The 19624-nt window shown below is 41.3% G+C and overlaps 1 protein-coding gene across 1 annotated transcript in view; it reads right to left on the bottom strand.

Annotated features, from left to right (window-relative positions):
• SENP6 (SUMO specific peptidase 6) overlaps positions 1-19624 on the bottom strand; it is a 219638-nt gene that overhangs the window by 21521 nt on the left and 178493 nt on the right. The window contains 2 exon segments of the mRNA XM_075064555.1: positions 2377-2506; positions 10472-10911. Of these exon segments, the coding sequence (XP_074920656.1) occupies positions 2377-2506; positions 10472-10911 (570 nt within the window).

Below are 19624 nucleotides of genomic sequence, written 5' to 3'. Positions count from 1 at the left end.
TTACTACAGAGAATTCTTTCCAGGGTGTCTGGCTGGTGAGTCTTGCCCACATGCTCAGCGTTTAGCTGATCGCCACATTTGGGTCAGGAAGGACAGATTGGCAGAGGCCTTGGGTTTTTTTTGCCTTCCTCTGCAGCGTGGGGTACAGGTCACTTGCTGGAAGATTCTCTGCACCTTGAAGTCTTTAAACCATGATTTGAGGACTTCATTGGCTTAGACACAGGTTTGATACATGAGTGGGTGGGTGAGATTCTGTGGCGTGCATTGTGCAGGAGGTCAGACTAGATGATCATAATGGTCCCTTCTGACCTTAAAGTCTATGATTCTATACATATACAAAGTCTGTCTATTGCCAAGGAATGGCATTTAAAGAACAGAGAGTGGATGGTTCCAGGACCTGCTATGAAGACAGAAGCAGAGGAACTGAGGGAAAGTAATAGTCACTGGTCTCTTAAAACCTTAGCTAAATCATTATACTCCATGGTCAATAAGCAAAACTGCACGAAGCATAGTGCATGATCTGTACAGCAGACTCTTACTGAGCCAATTTCATGAAAGAGTATATTGTTAATCTTCTAGGAGTTAAAATGCAAGTATAATTCTAATACTGAGTAACAAATGCTCTAGGTTCTAACCTTACAAACGTCAAATCTAGGTTTCATACAATATATAATTTGCATACTGCATAAATTGCATACTGCTTTTAAAAACACTCTTCACACACACAATCTGATTTTTGTTCTTCAGAAGGGGAACAATAGTACACATTACTTAAACAACATTATTAAGTTCTTTACCTGGTTATCTTGATCTTCAGAAAAATCTATAAGCTCATCTTCATTTAATTTACTGCCATCAGTGGAGTCTTCGCTATAGTTCAGTCTGATTTTGTGCAAGCCATCTGCATTAAACACAGATAGCCATAAATTTAAAAATCAAATACATCATCATTTTTATAACCTCATAATGGACTAAGTGAAGTGTTCCTCATAAATAGAATTTCAGAAAGTGTTTTGCATTTGAAATCTTTAGACCTAGATCAAAACGATGACTAGTGAAACTAAGCTATGTGTGTTTATGCCACTAGCAAAATTCTGCGTTGTAAATTACTTCCTGAAAGCTTTACATTTCCAAAGGAACTTTACGAACACTAGTCTCAGAGCCCTTGGGAAGTAGGTAAATAAATATACCAGTGTTACAGATGAGAAAGCAGAGCCATTATGTGACTTGTTGCTTGATCACAGTATTACAGCTCAGTTCTTATCCATGAAACCTTTGCCTAATGTACTCTATGTTTCCCCACACAAGGGAGTTACCTTTCTGTGCTTTACTTCTTGCATCTATGAAAACAAAACCAGTAATACTTTATATTTAAAGTCCCTTTTCTTTGGTAGGATTCAAAGCACTTGCCAAGGGTGAGTTAAAACGTTACTGATCCTATTTTACACATGACTTAATTAAGGCATAGTTTTGAAGTAATTTGCCTAGAGAGTACAGGTCAGGACTCAGTCCCTTAACCCACATGGGTATTTTAAAGATGAAAGCGGCAACAGAAAGTGGGGGTACATTTTTACAGAACCTGCCCCCTCCCCCCACGTGCGCACNTTACTACAGAGAATTCTTTCCAGGGTGTCTGGCTGGTGAGTCTTGCCCACATGCTCAGCGTTTAGCTGATCGCCACATTTGGGTCAGGAAGGACAGATTGGCAGAGGCCTTGGGTTTTTTTTGCCTTCCTCTGCAGCGTGGGGTACAGGTCACTTGCTGGAAGATTCTCTGCACCTTGAAGTCTTTAAACCATGATTTGAGGACTTCATTGGCTTAGACACAGGTTTGATACATGAGTGGGTGGGTGAGATTCTGTGGCGTGCATTGTGCAGGAGGTCAGACTAGATGATCATAATGGTCCCTTCTGACCTTAAAGTCTATGATTCTATACATATACAAAGTCTGTCTATTGCCAAGGAATGGCATTTAAAGAACAGAGAGTGGATGGTTCCAGGACCTGCTATGAAGACAGAAGCAGAGGAACTGAGGGAAAGTAATAGTCACTGGTCTCTTAAAACCTCAGCTAAATCATTATACTCCATGGTCAATAAGCAAAACTGCACGAAGCATAGTGCATGATCTGTACAGCAGACTCTTACTGAGCCAATTTCATGAAAGAGTATATTGTTAATCTTCTAGGAGTTAAAATGCAAGTATAATTCTAATACTGAGTAACAAATGCTCTAGGTTCTAACCTTACAAACGTCAAATCTAGGTTTCATACAATACATAATTTGCATACTGCATAAATTGCATACTGCTTTTAAAAACACTCTTCACACACACAATCTGATTTTTGTTCTTCAGAAGGGGAACAATAGTACACATTACTTAAACAACATTATTAAGTTCTTTACCTGGTTATCTTGATCTTCAGAAAAATCTATAAGCTCATCTTCATTTAATTTACTGCCATCAGTGGAGTCTTCGCTATAGTTCAGTCTGATTTTGTGCAAGCCATCTGCATTAAACACAGATAGCCATAAATTTAAAAATCAAATACATCATCATTTTTATAACCTCATAATGGACTAAGTGAAGTGTTCCTCATAAATAGAATTTCAGAAAGTGTTTTGCATTTGAAATCTTTAGACCTAGATCAAAACGATGACTAGTGAAACTAAGCTATGTGTGTTTATGCCACTAGCAAAATTCTGCGTTGTAAATTACTTCCTGAAAGCTTTACATTTCCAAAGGAACTTTACGAACACTAGTCTCAGAGCCCTTGGGAAGTAGGTAAATAAATATACCAGTGTTACAGATGAGAAAGCAGAGCCATTATGTGACTTGTTGCTTGATCACAGTATTACAGCTCAGTTCTTATCCATGAAACCTTTGCCTAATGTACTCTATGTTTCCCCACACAAGGGAGTTACCTTTCTGTGCTTTACTTCTTGCATCTATGAAAACAAAACCAGTAATACTTTAAATATAAAGTCCCTTTTCTTTGGTAGGATTCAAAGCACTTGCCAAGGGTGAGTTAAAACGTTACTGATCCTATTTTACACATGACTTAATTAAGGCATAGTTTTGAAGTAATTTGCCTAGAGAGTACAGGTCAGGACTCAGTCCCTTAACCCACATGGGTATTTTAAAGATGAAAGCGGCAACAGAAAGTGGGGGTACATTTTTACAGAACCTGCCCCCTCCCCCCACGTGCGCACACACACAAAAATTTTGGTATGACTGAGTTGGAGCAATTCAGAAAACTAGGTTTTTTCACTATGCTATGGCTGCCAACCCTATGCATTCAAAAGTCATGGGACAGGCCCTCAAATAAATGAGATTTGTTTTAAAATCTCATTTTGTATATAGATATAGACACACACAAGTTAAATATATATGAGTTTCTTTTTATTTGTCTTCTTGTTTCTGAGGCTTTGGAGTACACTTGTTTCATGTTTTCAAACTTCTGTATGATAAAGTACTGGAAACTTTCATTTAAAAAAAAAAGGAAGCTGATGGTGTTTTTCTTAAAGCTGGAAATATGACTGAATGAGACTATCACAAGACTGGTGAAAAACAGGAGCTGAAAACACAGCTATGCATTTAAATAGCTGTTCACCTACGCCCGGTGTTTCTAGGGGGTTAACTTAATAGTTTAAAATATGACTTTTCTATGGCATAGATACCTGGGGAGTAAGGAGGAAAAGGATATTAGAACATATAGCAGAACCTCAGAGTTACAAATGCCTCAGGAATGGAGGATGTTCATAACTCTGAAATGTTCATAACTCTGAACAAAACATTACAGTTGTTGTTTCAAAAGTTTACAACTGAACACTGATTTAATACATCTTTGAAACATTATTCTGCAAAAGAAAAATGCTGCTTTCCCTTTATTTATTTTGTTTTTAGCAGTTTAACACAGTATTGTAATTGGTTTTTTTTTGGTCTCTGCTGCTGCCTGATTATGTACTTCCAGTTCCAAATGAGGTGTGTGGTTGAGTGGTAGGTTCGTAACTCTGGTGTTCATAACTCTCAGGTTCTACTGTAATTCCACCATCTTATGAATTATTAAAGCAACTGGGCAAAGCACGTAACAAATGTTATGGATGTCAAATTCAAAGCGTAAAGGATTAACAACTGTGAGTCACCTCATAAATCACAACTAACAAAGTAGTGGGAAAACTGCATTTTCTTCTCCCTTTCATAACTCAGACACTTGACGATATATATTTTGTCTAACTTTTCAAAAAAGTTTCACTTTGAGGCAGACATCAAGCATGGAAAATTTCAGGCACAAAGTGTTATATCCTTCGGGGCAACAGCTTTAGGAAGAAATCACTGGAGACACAGAAAGCTGTAAACCTTGGAGCAGCCATTTATTGCTACACACAGAACTAACCAGCAGCCAGCCAAACAGGCTGAACTATCCCCTAATCATCTGACTCAGTTGCCATAGCAACACAAGATTCTATTACCATGACAACCAAATACACAACATATTCCTCCCCCCTTAAGAATGTCCCCAAAATAAAACAAACACTAACTAGAGAAGGAGGGTAGACTGCCTCCATTCCCGGCTAAACCCCGGGGATTATTTTGCCCCGTAACTGGGTTCGCCCTAGCTAAAGATCCAGCTGAGGAGGCCTTCTGTCTCTAGGTGGATTATGGCCAATATCTGGTGTGGTTGCACCTGAAAGTGTCTTGGGCGCAGCCCTGAAAATGGGCTCAGGGTTTGTAGGGTGAAGGGGTGAGGATGGGGTATCAGCTCATGCCGGGCACAGGGTTCTCTCTGCCACTGGCAGTAATGGAGGGGAAAAGTCAGGAACAGGTGACTCTTGATTCGGTGTCTCGCTGGAGGTGGTGAAGTCAGGCAACTCTACTGAAGATGTGTCCTGAGGACTGGTATGACCTGGCAGCAGCTGATCTACATGTGGGCGTTAGGTGAGATCCTCTGCAGTCCGTACAGTGGAGGAAACAGGTCCCGTTTGAGCAATGACAGTGGCAGGGACCCATTTAGCTTCAGAAGTGTAATTTCGAGCCAAAACCGGCTGTCCCGGTCTTTTGCTCTGGGTGCACGCCTGATAACTTGATCTTGCTGCTGACGTTGCACAATTTGTTGGGATTCAGAAGGTTTCAGCAGATTAAAGCATGTACGCAGCTGTCGTCTCATCATTAGAAAGGCCGGGGATGCCTTGGTCATAGCATGAGGTGTGTTTCTGTAGGATAGTAAGAAGCTGTCCAGACACTTTTGAATGGATAATTGTCCCCTTGCCGATTTCAAGGCTTGTTTCATTGTCTGCACAAATGTTTCAGCTAATCCATTGGTGGATGGATGATATGGTGCTGAAGTGATGTGGTGTATCCCATTTGCCTTCATAAACTTTTGAAACTCCTGAGAGACGAACGGCGGTCCGTTGTCACTCACAAGTTGTTTGGGCAGACCGAAACGACTAAAGAGTCCTCGGAGTTTTTGGACAGTACTCTCTGCAGTAGTAGACTGCATTATAGAGACTTCCAGCCATTTAGAATGGGCATCTACTGCCACCAAGAACATGCTTCCTTCAAGGGGGCCAGCAAAGTCAACGTGAATGCATTGCCACGGTTTTTCAGGCTAGTCCCATGGATGTAGGGGTGCCCACTGGAGTGCATTCCTCACACCCTGACATGACATACAAGTTCTTGCCTTCTCTTCAATAGCACTGTCCAATCCAGGCCACCAAAAATAGCTTCGGGCAATTTCCTTCATGAGCACTATTCCACAGTGACCGGAATGGAGCTGTTCTAACATCTGTGATCTCAGTGGTAGTGGGATAATGACACGTCTGCCCCACAGCAACTAACCAGATTGAATTGATAACTCCGTCCTCCTGGACATGTAGGTAACAAGGTCAGGTGAGACCAGAGAAGTTCGCCGAGATGTTCCATGCATCATCAGGTCCATAACTGGGGACAATATTGGGTCAACTCGAGTTGCCTTCTTTACCTGAATAGCGGTAATAGTTGTATTTTCTACTTGTTCAAAGTAAAAGATTTCCTTTTGGGCAATATCTCGACAGGTGACTGGCAACGGCAGCCTTGAGAGACCATCCGAATTGCCGTGCAGAGTGGATTTCCTATATTTGATTTCATATGCAGGCGCGGAAAGCAACAATACCCACTGTTGCATACAACTAGTGGCTAATGGAGGAATGCCTGTGTGGGGTCCAAAAATTGAAGTCAAGGGTCGATGGTCAGCGAGAAGAGTAAACTTTCATCTGAACAGGTACTGATGAAACTTCCGAATTCCGAAAATGATTCCTAATGCCTCACGTTCGATTTGGACATAGTTAGTTTCCGCTTTGCTTAGAGTGCGTGAAGCAAAAGCAATAGGTCTCTCTTCTCCCAAAGGCATAATGTGTGACACGACTGCTCCCACTCCATAAGGGGATGCATTGCAGGCCAACTGTAGGGGTAAGGATGGATCAAAGTGCATCAGAACTTCAGAATTTAGCAGTGCATCCTTAGCTTTCTTAAATGCAACATCACAGGCTTCAGTCCACTTCCAGGCCTTCTTGTGCCCAAGGAGTTCATGAAGTGGTTTTAGCAGTGTGGCTAACTGTAAGATAAACTTTCCATAATAGTTCAATAGTCCTAGAAACGAGCGAAGCTGGCTAACATTTCGAGGAGAGGGAGTCTCCACAATAGCCTTAACTTTGGCAGGGGCCTTACAAAGACCTGTAGCATCAATGATGGGTCCCAAATATTCAACAGAGGGCTTGAAGAATTCACACTTGTCTTTGCAAACTCATAGGCCATACTCTTCCAGTCTTTGTAGGGTAGCCTCTAAATTCTTTAAGTGATCCTCCTCAGTCCTTCCAGCGACCAGGATGTCATCCAGATAGCACTGGACTCCTGACAAGCCACACAAGATCTGGTCTATAGCCCTCTGGAACACGGTGGGAGCAGATGTTATTCTGAAGGGTAGGCGACAGTATCAATAAAGCCCCTTATGCGTCACAACAGTCAACAGCTCTTGGGACTTTTCATCAATGTGCATCTGTAAATATGCTCGACTCAGATCAATCTTACTGAACTTTTGTCCCCCAGCCAGGCCTGCGAAGAGGTCATCAATGTGGGGAAGTGGGTATTGCTCTGCACATAACACTGGGTTGACAGTGACTTTAAAATCACTGCAAATCCGGAGAGAGCCATCTTTCTTCACTATTGGAACGATAGGAGTGGCCCATGAGCTATGGGTAACCGGTATTAGGACTTCATTTTTGACCAGGTGCTCCAGGTCCGCTTCGACTTTCGGCCTGATGGCATATGGCACAGTTCTGGCTTTCAGATATTCTGACTGACTGCCAGGTTTAATATTCAGTGTCACAGTGAGTCCCTTCATACTTCCCAGAACCTCTCCAAAAACAGCAGCATGTTTCCTCAGTATAGTGGTCAGATCGGTTTCTTCTTTAGTCACTCGGTGCACTTCTGCCCAATTCAGCTGGATCTTCCTAAGCCAAGACCTACCTATTAAGGCTGGGTAATTACCTCTCACCACAAACAGTAGCAATTTAGCAGCCTGTCCATTGAGCTCCACCTTAACATCAGTAGTGCTCAACATGGGCACAGCTTCTCCATATATGTCTTCAGAACTGTTTTTGTTGCTTTATGCTGTAGCTTTTCTTTATACGCAGTCTCAGAGACTAGCGAGACGGCTGCACCGGTGTCCAGTTCCATGCGTATAGGTTTGCCGTCCAACAACGGGGTTCCACAGTATTCATGTGAACCCATTGCCAAAGACAAAACATGGAGTGGCTCTTCTTCTCGGGATGAGATGTCTCCTTGGTCATCCTGGGCCTGCTCTAGGGTATGCAAATTTCCCTTTTTGGTCGGCCAGACCACAGGGCTCTTTTTCTTTTGTTTACAGGCACAGTCAATGTGTCCCTTTTTGCCACAGCGTCGACATACCAGGTCCTTACATCAGCATTCTGATGCATGGTGACCCGGCTTACCACAGGGGTAACACTCCTGACTCCGCACAGTTTTGTTGGTAGGTTCTTACAACACTTTATGCACCCTAGTGGATGCACCAATGGATTGCGCCTCCTTTTTGCCAGTTCCATGGAGCCTCTCTCAATAGGTGCTTCCGTATAATTTCACTGTGCAGGCCACACACTAACCTGTCACATAGGGCGTCATTTAGTATCTCCTTAAATTCAGTGTTCTGCAAGTTTTCTCAAAATTCCTACAAATTGTACAACTGTTTCATCTTCTTTCTGGTCTCTTTTGTGGAACCTATATCTTTCAGCAGTTACCAGTGGTTTTGGAGAAAAATGGGACCCCAGGATTTCCACAATGTCACGGCACACGATTGGTCTCTGCTTAACAGGTGTAGTAAACTGCATAAGCTAAGCAGAGTCAGGCATCTTAAGCCCCTACACAACGACTTAAGAATTCTTGGCACCAGGTCTTCTCTTACTTAATGTTCATTGCAACAAGAGAAGATCAAAACGGCTAGTAATACACATCCATGGCACAATAGTTCCTCCTCTAAAGTTCAGTGCCCTGTAAGTGTAGCCATGATTTTAGTTTCAGTTTGCACAGTCAGAGCAAACAAGCCAGTTCTCACCCCCTTCAAACAGCAATCAAGGTTTGTTTGTTTGTTTTTGCACCTTAACTTCTACTTCCTTCTGTTGCTAGGGCAGCACAGAGATCCCATCCTCACGGCCACGTTGTTACATCCCTGGGGGCAACAGCTTTAGGAAGAAATCACTGGGGACACAGAGAGCTGTAAACCTTGGAGCAGCCATTTATTGCTACACACAGAACTAACTAACCAGCCAGCCAGCCAAACAGGCTGGGCTATCCCCTAATAATCTGACTCAGTTGCCATAGCAACACAAGGTTCCATTACCACAACAACCAAATACACAACACAAAGGCTAAAATTAGGGAAATTACCAGCATATGAAGATGGGGTGGTTCTAGAAATTATTTTGAAGTCTTAACTTTAGCAGCCACTACATTCACCAGCCGTTATAATTTTACCACTAGTAGAACATTTTGAAATATTATTCCCTTTAGGTCGAAGGTGCAGCTATTTTGCATAAGCAAGCTAAAAAACTTCTCAAAATTTAAATTTGGACAACATAGGTACAATTTTTAAACACCTCTACATGACTTAAGTCCCATATTCAAAAGTGTATTAGGCACTTAAGTCTAAATCAAACTTTAAGAAATAATTCACAGGCATCAAATATGTAATACATTTTGACACGTTTCCTTCTTCCTCCTCTTCCCTTTCCACTATGATGCTGACAGAAGACCTGAGGGAGTCTCTTGCTTGGAACAGAAAGGAAAGGAAATGAAAGAAACAGAAAAAAGCCACACGACTGCAGCAATTGTGCACTGAAGTTTTATACAATCAAATTTTAATGGAAGTTTGAAGTTTTGTACATATGTATATTTATAGAATAACCAAATTTATATTCCTAGAATAACCAAATTTATATTCCTGGTGAAACCTAGAAAAAATAAATCTGTTGAACTCCCTAATCCACATAATTAAGACTGCATACAAAGATCAAACCTAACGTGATCTCTGTATTACCTCACTAGACATCTCTCTCAAGTCAAATACATTCCCATTTATGACTACCATTTCTGGAAACTAACTGAATGTTTTGAGATGTTCTTAACCAAGACAATTTACGTTATTTTAAAAGTAATATTTCATGATAATATTAACAGTTTTACTAAAATTAAATTGCATAATGTTTGTTACATTATCACCATTCACTCATTCTGTAATACTATCAGAAAGATCAAGGGCCCCATTCTGCAAAGATTTATGCAGGTGCTGAACTTGCTCACTGAGAGTAATCCAGTTGAAGTCAATAGGACTAATCATAATACAAGTCTTTGAGGCACTAGCGCCAAAGGCTCTCCAGAAAGATTTCTGGTTCAACAGTGCCCGGCCCAGTGCATTTAATCAGTTTCCTGCCACTACACGAGTCTCAGATAAAGTCAGGTTTGTGGTGTCAAATTGGTCAGCCAATCACTGTGGTGCCCAAAAATCAGTGAACTCTTTTGAAAATGCTGGCCTTCATCTTTCTGGATGTGCCCGTCTGTGAAATGGTAAAGAATGATTCATCTTTGTGAAGCATTCACACGAATGCTTAAAAGTGTTACATACCTCAGAAAGCCCATGAGGAAATGAATCTTTTATTCATGCATGGATTAGATGATGTGTGGTAAGGCAGGTATGGGGAGAGGCCCATACATTGATAGATAGAGGATACAAAATTTAAATAGCCTCATTTCCTGAGTTGTCCATCTTGCGCACTGAATGCAGAAAATGTATGTGAAATTGTATAATAATACATACGTACAGGAGAGAAGAACCAAGGTTCCACAGCTGAGATACCTTTCTTCTGATAATATGAACTCTCAATCTTTCATCCTAAAGTAATCGAAATAGATTTTTAAAAGTACATACCCAAAGGTTGTACAGCAGTTGTGTATTCACTCTGTACGCCATTCTCGTCGGCAGTCCTATGATCAAGTTTACGACGTGCAGATTCCACGGTCCTAGGTTCTTCTGAATCACTGTCTATTTGATTTACCTTTTTAATTCCACTTTTTCCCCTACAAGGGCTTCTTCTACAATATAGCGACTCACTGTCCTCCATTTCCCTGTTTGTGTCAGTTAAAGCTACAGGAAGTTTTTTGTTCAGTGTTCTCTTTACTGTAGACTTGGAAGGAGAGCTTTGTGAAGATGAATCCAATTCATTTGGCAAAGGAGATGGAGTGCTGTTCTCTCTCTCTGAAGAGGATGCTTTTATTTGCATTGGTGCACTTTCATGGTAGTGGGGATTTGGTTCATATCTGGGTTTTTCTAAACCAGGAAAACAGATGACAGCTAAAAACCAGTGAGCACTGCAAAAGAAAAATAAATTAGTAATAAGTTTATATTGATTTAATGTTTAAAGTTATCAAATAATAAAGTGGCAAAAATTGTAGTTAGCAATAACTATTGGGGATGGGAGTTGGTTTGTTTTTCCATTTTCCTGAACAGATTTGCTTTAAGCATCCATAACATTCTCTGAAGGCAGAATTATTCCATGTACTTAGCTAGCCACCACCAAACTCATTAATAATATATGTTTAGTTAAACAGGGACACTGTCTGGATACTGCTTTTACTCATTGCTCATAACTCCTTTTCCCCCTCTGAAGTTTAAATATATTTCCTTATTTTTTCCTCCTCCAGCATGGACTAGTTTGTTAACTGCAGAGCTGATATTTTACAGCTGCATCTCATTTGTTTTCCTGGACATTCTGTGCTTGCATCCCAGCCTGCATGTTCAGTCAATCAGTCTTGGCTGTTGCTGGCATAGCCAGCCCACAATCTCCAGCTCCCTAAACCCTCTAATTATAAGTATGATCCCACACACCTCTTCCAATACCAAGTATGTCTGGTGGAGGAAAAACAGAGGAAGAAATGGGGACAATGCTGGACACCACCAGTGTGTGAAGTCATAGGGGAAGAGAGTTTACACTTCCTCTACTCCAGTGTCCAAAAAACTGGGGGGAAACCAACCAACCAACCCAGAAACAAATCTTGTCAGGTGAAATTCAAACCCCCGTTTCTCCCACAGTAGGTGTTTCATCCCTTTGCCATTACAAGTTTCACTGAGAACCTGCACCTCCACACAATCACACATGGAGTGACAACAAATTAGAGAATGGGGGTTTGGAGGTGATCTGTTTGACCTCTCCTGGAACTACTGTAACACAAACAAAACAGAGCCAAACAGTGCTTTATACAGATGCAGCCATAGCTGAAGAGTTTTAACTAGCGGCTTTCTCTAAGAAAATGATTGACCTTGGGTAAAATTTTCAAATGCACTTAAACTCCCAGTGCACTTAAGGGACTTGGGCACTCAGAAAGCCTAAGAATCATATTTTATCCCATTTCTTATTCCTTCCGGCACTTACTAGATGCACGAACATAAGCTTTTTACTTGCAGATACTATGCCAAATTCCAGTATTGCATTTGTGAAGTGTTTGTGTGTGTTAACGGTATACTTTATTGCCAACTCTATAAACAGACTGATTGTTTACTAGCATCTGAATGCAAGTAACATCAGTTTCAAATTTTGATTTCTAGGTCTCTCTACACTGGACCGTTGAACCACTGGCAGCTGAACCAGTAAGATTGCAGTGCTGTAAATGGCATCTGACTAGTGGCGTCTAAACCATCCATCCTGTTCTGAGGTCAATTCTGCCCTGTGTCCACACAGTCCTCTACTCAGCCATTGCAGTTCAACTGTCTCCTGTACACTTATCTCACAGTTCCTGGAGAAACTCCCTGAAACAGTGGCTTATGAGAGATTTCTAAAAGGCATTCTGGAAGCAGATGGTCAACTCCATCAGAAACTCAGCAATAGAGAAGACATATCCTCAAAATGAAGGCCAGGGCAAATAGTTAGAGTTTGCTCTTTTTGGCTGAAGCTCCACAAAAGTGAATCATCTCAGGCTGCCTAGCAGAGGTCTTGTCAGTTGTACTGCGAACATATAAAGTAAGAGTCAAAGAAGATCAGCAATTATTGGAATTTATACTATATGATTATGAAGGATTCTCCAGGTGTTTCCTGGTCCTTGGAATAACTGTTCCTCAAGATGGAGCTAACCAGGTGGAGCACTAAGTTAATCCCTGACACAGAATGATGGTAAGAGTTGTCTGAGACCTGGTATGAACAGCAGTGACTACAGATCTTCGAAAGAGACCAAAAACTTTTATGTGCCTTTGTGTCGAGCAAGTCCTTACAAATGTAGCATCAGACCACCAGAAAGAGCTCTGCTGACCACAGAAAAATCAGGGTGATTACCCCAGTCATCAGTTTGGTTTGGTAAGTTCATGGTGTATGCTGTTGCAATGGATCTCTACATGGAATCTATGAACTAGCAAATATGTCTGAGATCATTGAGAGATCTGAGTAACTGGTTCACCTGAATTGTGCTGCAGTTACAGAAGAAAAGAAAGTGTCCATTCTGTGCCCACTCCATCAAGAACAGGAATACTTTAAAGGGAAAGGCTTGGGTGATGCAAATCTTACTAGATCATTATAGTTAGTTCCTAGATCTTCAACAGAGGTGCAAGGCAATATATATCATGCAAGAATTTTTAAAAACCCTGCACTTTTCAGGAACAGACTGAAGGACACAATTCCTTTCCTACATCACTGAAATTAACTGGATTCCTATCCTAACAGTGATTTTCCAGTGACCCTCCAAACCCACTCCCTTACCTGGGTCACAAAGACATACCCCAATGCAGACAGAAGTTGGTTCAACTACACATCCAGCAGGTGCAGGATGGTTTATAAAGCATGTATATGAACATCACCGGGACGCCTGAATTGCTGTCAAACAATTTTACCCTGCAACACTGCTATAAAAGGTAAGAAATTATAATACTCATTTCGCAAATGGAAAATTGAGACAAGAGAGATTAAATGGCTGCTTAAGGTCATACAAAAAGCCTGTGGCTGAGCTGGAACCCAGATCTCCTGATTCCCAGTTCAGTGCTTTCATTACAAGGCCATCCTTGTGCACTTGGAAGGCTCAGCACAAAATGGCAGTGTCTAACATGCAAACACAGTACAACTGGCAACTTGGGTTTTTTAATATCTGTTTGTTGTATTCTGCACATCTGTGAATGCCAGGCAGAAGTGCTTACAGTCTATACAGTAAGGAGGCCTCAAAGCATCCAGCACTTATAAACATAGCTGGGAAGCACAACCTGAAGCTGAGACTTACACAAACGTTGTTTGAAATAGGTATGCAAATCAGATCAGAGATGCTTTGGACTCATATTTTGCCAATACATGGGAGGATGTAGGGGACTGAACATGATGGAACCTGAAAGACAGAAATAATTGATTGGAAAATCATTCCCAGAGAGTAGTTATCAGTGGTTCAGTCATGCTGGAAGGGCATAACGAGTGGGGTCCCGCAGGGATTGGTTCTGTTCAATATCTTCATCAATGATTTAGATAATGGCACACAGAGTACACTTATAAAGTCTGTGGACAATACCAAGCTGGGAGGGGTTGCAAGTGCTTTGGAAGATAGGATTAAAATTCAAAATGATCTGGACAAACTGGAGAAACGGTCTGAAGTAAATAGGATGAAATTTGATATGGATAAAATGCAAAGTACTCCACTTAAGAAGGAACAATCAGTTGCACACACACAAAATGGGAAATGACTGCTTAGGAAGGAGTACTGCGGAAAGGGATCTGGCAGGTCACAGTGCATCACAAGCTAAATATGAGTCATCAGTGTAACGCTGTTGCAAAAAAAAAAAAAGCAAACATCATTCTGGGATGTATTAGCAGGAGTACTATAAGCAAGAAACGAGAAGAAATTCTTCCACGCTGATAATGCCTCAACTGGAGTATTGTGTCCAGTTCTGGGCGCCACATTTCAGAAAAGATGTGGACAAACTGGAGAAAGTCCAAAGAAGAGCAACAGAAATGATTAAAGGTCTAGAAAACATGACTTATGAGGGAAGACTGAAAAAACTGAGTTTGTTTAGTCTGGAAAAGAGAAGACTGATACGGGACAGGGAAACAGTTTTCAAGTACATAAAAGGTTGTTACAAAGAAGAGGGAAAAAAATTGTTCTCCTTAACCTCTGAGGATAGGACAAGAAGCAATGGTCTTAAATTGCAGCAAAGGCAGTTTAGGTTGGAGATTAGGAAAAACTTCCTGTCAGGGTGGTTAATCACTGTAATAAATTGCCTAGGGAGGTTGTGGAATCTCCATCACTGGGGATTTTTAAGAGCAGCTTGGACAAACACCTGTCAGGGATGGTCTAGATAATACTTAGTCTTGTCTTTAGTGCAGGGGACTAGACTAGATGACCTCTCAAGGTCCCTTCCAGTTCTATGACACTAACTGTTGGTATTTGCTGATATTAATTTTTTTTTTTTATTTTGTTAATGGTGAATTTCACCTTATATAGTAAATATGCTTTTCTTCATCAGTTTTTTAAATGTAGGAGTCTGTATAAGGGAGGCTAGGGCCTAGTGAAATGGTGATGTATAGAAGTTAAATTGAAGGATGATTGATAGATAAACTTAACACAGAAATAAAAGGCACAAATCAAATTTATTAAGCCTACAACTGCAAAAAGCAGCCACGGAAAATACAAAAAGCAACAATGAAATATTTGCAGACTGCAGAGTCAAGAAAGTCATGTGCTGGGGATTCCCGGTCTCTTTGTCTTGATTGCTGGCACAAGTGGAGTGCTATGAGAATGTATGGAAGGGAGCATACGAGTATAGGTGGCAGCCCAACAAAAGCTGCTGCTCTCCTGTACCATGGCATATTTAACAAGTGCAGGGGACTACTGGTGGGATAAAAGTGCTTGCTGCCTTTGCACCTGCAAGTATTCTTTCAGGAACTCCTCATGTACCTCTTGCTCCTGCAGCTTCATTCCTCTATCATGATGTATATTTATTCATTGATACTCTGTTCTCTTGGCTAAATCAGCTGTCTTAAAAATAAAAAATAAAATGTTGGTATGTAGCTCCTCAAACTCGGTAAGAGTAGTGCTTAAAAAAACCAAACCAAAACCAAAACATTAAGGTCTCGTTTTCACTTTCCTTCCCCAGAGGATGGTCAGGCACTCAACTACTTGTGTTTCTGGATTCCTGGTTCCTTTTCTGCTCTGTGATGCTCTTGGTGCAATAGTAGTCACTGAAGTGAGAAGGAGAGGTTTAATATGCATTAGGTCATTAATGGCACAGTCTGCCTTGGGATTTGAAATGATAGGGACATAAACCAACACTAACAACATTTATAATATGGCTCATTGGGAAGAGGTGCTGGATTACTGGGACCACTGCACATAGGTGAGGTGGTAGTGGCAGGGAAGTGGTTTGATAGGTGTGTGGTATATTTCAAAAGGAACTAAAACATTTATTGCAGGCATCTCAATATAAACCTTTATAGTTAAGTCTCCAGCAAACAAAACAAAAACAAATAACAAGGGGGACAGAGGGATAAAGTCACACTTGAGTTATTCTCATGGATTATAATTTAAGGACATGCTCCAAAATTACACACACATAAGAAGGCTCCATAGGGCCACAGGTATATTAGCATCATCTTCTGGTCTGAATGGTAAAATACAATAGTCTGAATTGGCAAAAATTTGCAGATTTCAAAAACCGTTAGTTAAAAATACATTCTCTACTTTAGGATACTGCTTTGCCTTGTCTACACACAAAAATTGTGCTGCTTTAATAATTCTGGTATAGTTAAAAAGCAGTACAACTCCCCTTGGGTGGATGCAGATATAGCAGGGTAGTTTATTACCGTTCCCGTATGGGAATAAACTATACTTGTATAGCACTTTTATAGTAGTCTAACTGTATCTACATTAGGAGTTATAGTTATATAACTATATAAAAAGAACATACCTGCAACTGACAGTTATAGCAGTACAAAAACTGTATATTGACCAGTTCTTAATGAACAGCAGTGAGGACAATGGAAGAGGAGAAAAGATCTGAGATTCCATGCCCCTTGACTGTGGCTGTTAGCAAACTGCTCTAATTGCGTGCAAACAATGAGCTTGTACCCAAATTTTGATATGAATTAAGCAAAAAGCAGAATGAAATGCATTTGCAGCTAGGTAGCCAATTGAACGGATACCTTAGCCTGGCATATGAAACAACAGATACAATGCAAGTACATGCTAGGGCTAAGATGCCCTAGCTTGTTGCAATGAAGTTCTTCTTCTACATTGTCTGTAGTTCATTGTTTAACTTTTAAAATTACTGGTCTACAATTTTGCATATGGACATGTGGCATGACTTAGCTAGCCACTGTTAGTTCCCAGAAACTTTGGCTTTAATTGAAACAGCCCATTCAGTCTCAAATGGAAGAAGGTTAGCGAGAGCTGCCTACCTGCTGGAATCTAGTGGAGCAAAGCTGGATGAATGGGGAGGGCATAAAAAGCTGCCACTGTGCTGTGGCAGCACTATCAGGGCAGAGAGGACACTTGCAGAGGCTGGAGGGCATGGCAGGAGTGACTTCTGCTTTCACTTGAGACTGCATCTGTCTGTTTCACAATTATGGCAATGAAAACAGAACAAACCAAAGTTCATATACCTTATACAGAAGTCCCCTCATCTCCAGAGTACTCTTCCGCCTGAACAATCTTCACTGCCAACTCCAGAAATTCTTAATAGGTCCTGTGATCCCAGCATGGTCTCCAGCACCTCTTGGTTTGAAATATCCCTTGCCTTGGACTCAACCATCCTAATGGTGTCCTCCATTCAGATCCTTACAAGCCTTATGCTGGGTGTTTAGATGCTGTCCAATAGTATCTCAGACTCCACAGATGGAAAAGGCCCAATGACAGGGATTAGTTCATTGAAAGACAAGTTTTCATGTCTGGCCAGAGTGGATGTTACCTTGGCCCATACTAGATTGGACCCTCAATGTTTTTATTTTTTCCTTACTCTGTTTCTCAGAGCAAGCAATACCCTACTTTCCAGGGATAAGGAAGTACCAAATTACAGAGTTTCAGCTGCAAAAACCATTTTGTCTCTCAGATTCTCTCAAGTGCCCAGACATCTGCCATGAGCCACATGGAAGAGAGTGCTCATACAATGGCTTCTTCCAAGACTTGCTTCATAATCAGCTAGCATTACATTAGTGGAGCCCAACATGGTGACTTGCCTTGATCAGAGGAAATGCAATCTAAGTGTGTGACTGTCTGTGAACCAATGTGAGTAAATCTGTGTGGACACATGGGTATGTTACAGGCATGCCAGCAGTCCAAATTTCTCTAATATAGACAAGGCCTTTTGATACCTGATATATTCAGAGTTCAGTGCAAATTAATGTTTAACTAAGCTCATAAGCATACTTCTAGCTCAATGGTATGTTTCAGGATTAAGAATTATTCTCACTTTGCAGCTATGATAGCAGTGGGAGAGAGATTAAGAGACTTGCTTAAGGCTATATAACAAACCATCGGCAGAGCAGGGAACAGAATTCAGATTCCTTGTTCTGTGCTCAGTCAACACGATCATACTACATCTTTAGGGCCAACCACTGAACAAGTGCACAAAGGAAGAGGAAAACGGCTTAAGGAGCTTCTTTATAGGCCTTTTGCATACAAGCAAGATTCTGGGCAGCTTTGATAAGATCATAGATCAGAATCTCACCCTTCATATTCCAAACATTCAGAAAGCTACTACTTGTGATAAATATGTCACTGTTTTTAGTCGAAGTTTTCACTCTTTATATTATTCCACTTGTAGTTTCCCATAAACGTCTGCATTTTCTCAAAAAGTTGGCTGAAGAGTTAATGGTAACCGCTCCTGTTTCTAAAAGGGGAAATGAGTTTGGGAATGACCTTGATATTTTTGTTCATTTTGATGGAAGTTAGGTGAGCAGAAGGTAATGTGCTTTCGTCCTTGGAGAAGCACTTAACATTAACACTCCCTGATGATTATTAGGAAATCACCAAGGGTATGTCTACACTACAATTAAAAACCCGCGGTTGGCCTGTGCCAGCTGACTTTGGCATGCAGGGATATTTAACTGGAATGTGGATATTTGGGCTCAAGCCCAGCTCTAGTACCCTGCAAGGGGGGACGGTCCCAGAGTTTGAGCTGCAGCCTGAGACTGAACATCTACCCCACAGTTAAACAGTCCCTTACCCTGAGCCCAAGTCAGCAAGGGTATGTCTATACAGGAAAGAAAAACCTGTGGTTGGCCCATACCAGTCGATTCAGACTCACAGGGCTCATGCACCAGCCCAAGCCCAGAAGTCTACACGAAAATGAAACAGCCCCAAGACCCAAGCCCTGTGAGCCCAAGTCAGCTGGCAAGAGCCAGCCTCGAGTTTTCCTTTGCGGTATAGACTTAGACTAAGTCCGCCTTCTTACACAGAGAAGGTGATAGTTTAAAAAGAATATTAAGGAAAATAATTACACCTAGATAAAGCGAAGACAACAAGAATTTCAACTGCCTCCACGTCCCCCTCCATGCAGATTCTTGGCAATTTCTTCCAAGAGAAAACTGACAAAATACAAGAGTCTTCTCCCTCTCCCCTCCTCTTACCTTCCCTTCTTCCTTCCCCTTCTACAACTCACATCTCCTTCTCCCAAGTCACAGATTGCTTCTGAAGTAGTAGTCCATCCTTATGCTCCTCGATCAGCCACCTTTTACACACAGTTGACTATGGGTACGTCTACACTACAGGATTATTCTGATTTTACATAAACCAGTTTTGTAAAACAGATTGTATAAAGTCGAGTGCACGCGGCCACACAAAGCACAATAATTCGGCGGCGTGTGTCCATGTACCGAGGCTAGCATCGATTTCCGGAGCGTTACACTGTGGGTAGCTATCCCGTAGCTATCCCATAGTTCCTGCAGTCTCCCCTGCCCATTGGAATTCTGGGTTGAGATCCCAATGCATGATGGTGCAAAAACAGTGTCACGAGTGATTCTGGGTAAATGTCGTCACTCATTCCTTCGTCCGTGAAAGCAACAGCAGACAATATTTCGCACCCTTTTTCTCTGGATTGCCCTGGCAGACGCCATAGCATGGTAAC

This window comes from Chelonoidis abingdonii, chromosome 3 (assembly GCF_003597395.2).
Source record: "Chelonoidis abingdonii isolate Lonesome George chromosome 3, CheloAbing_2.0, whole genome shotgun sequence".
NCBI classification, from domain to species: Eukaryota; Metazoa; Chordata; order Testudines; family Testudinidae; genus Chelonoidis; species Chelonoidis abingdonii.
This window is presented reverse-complemented; position numbering and strand designations above follow the sequence as displayed.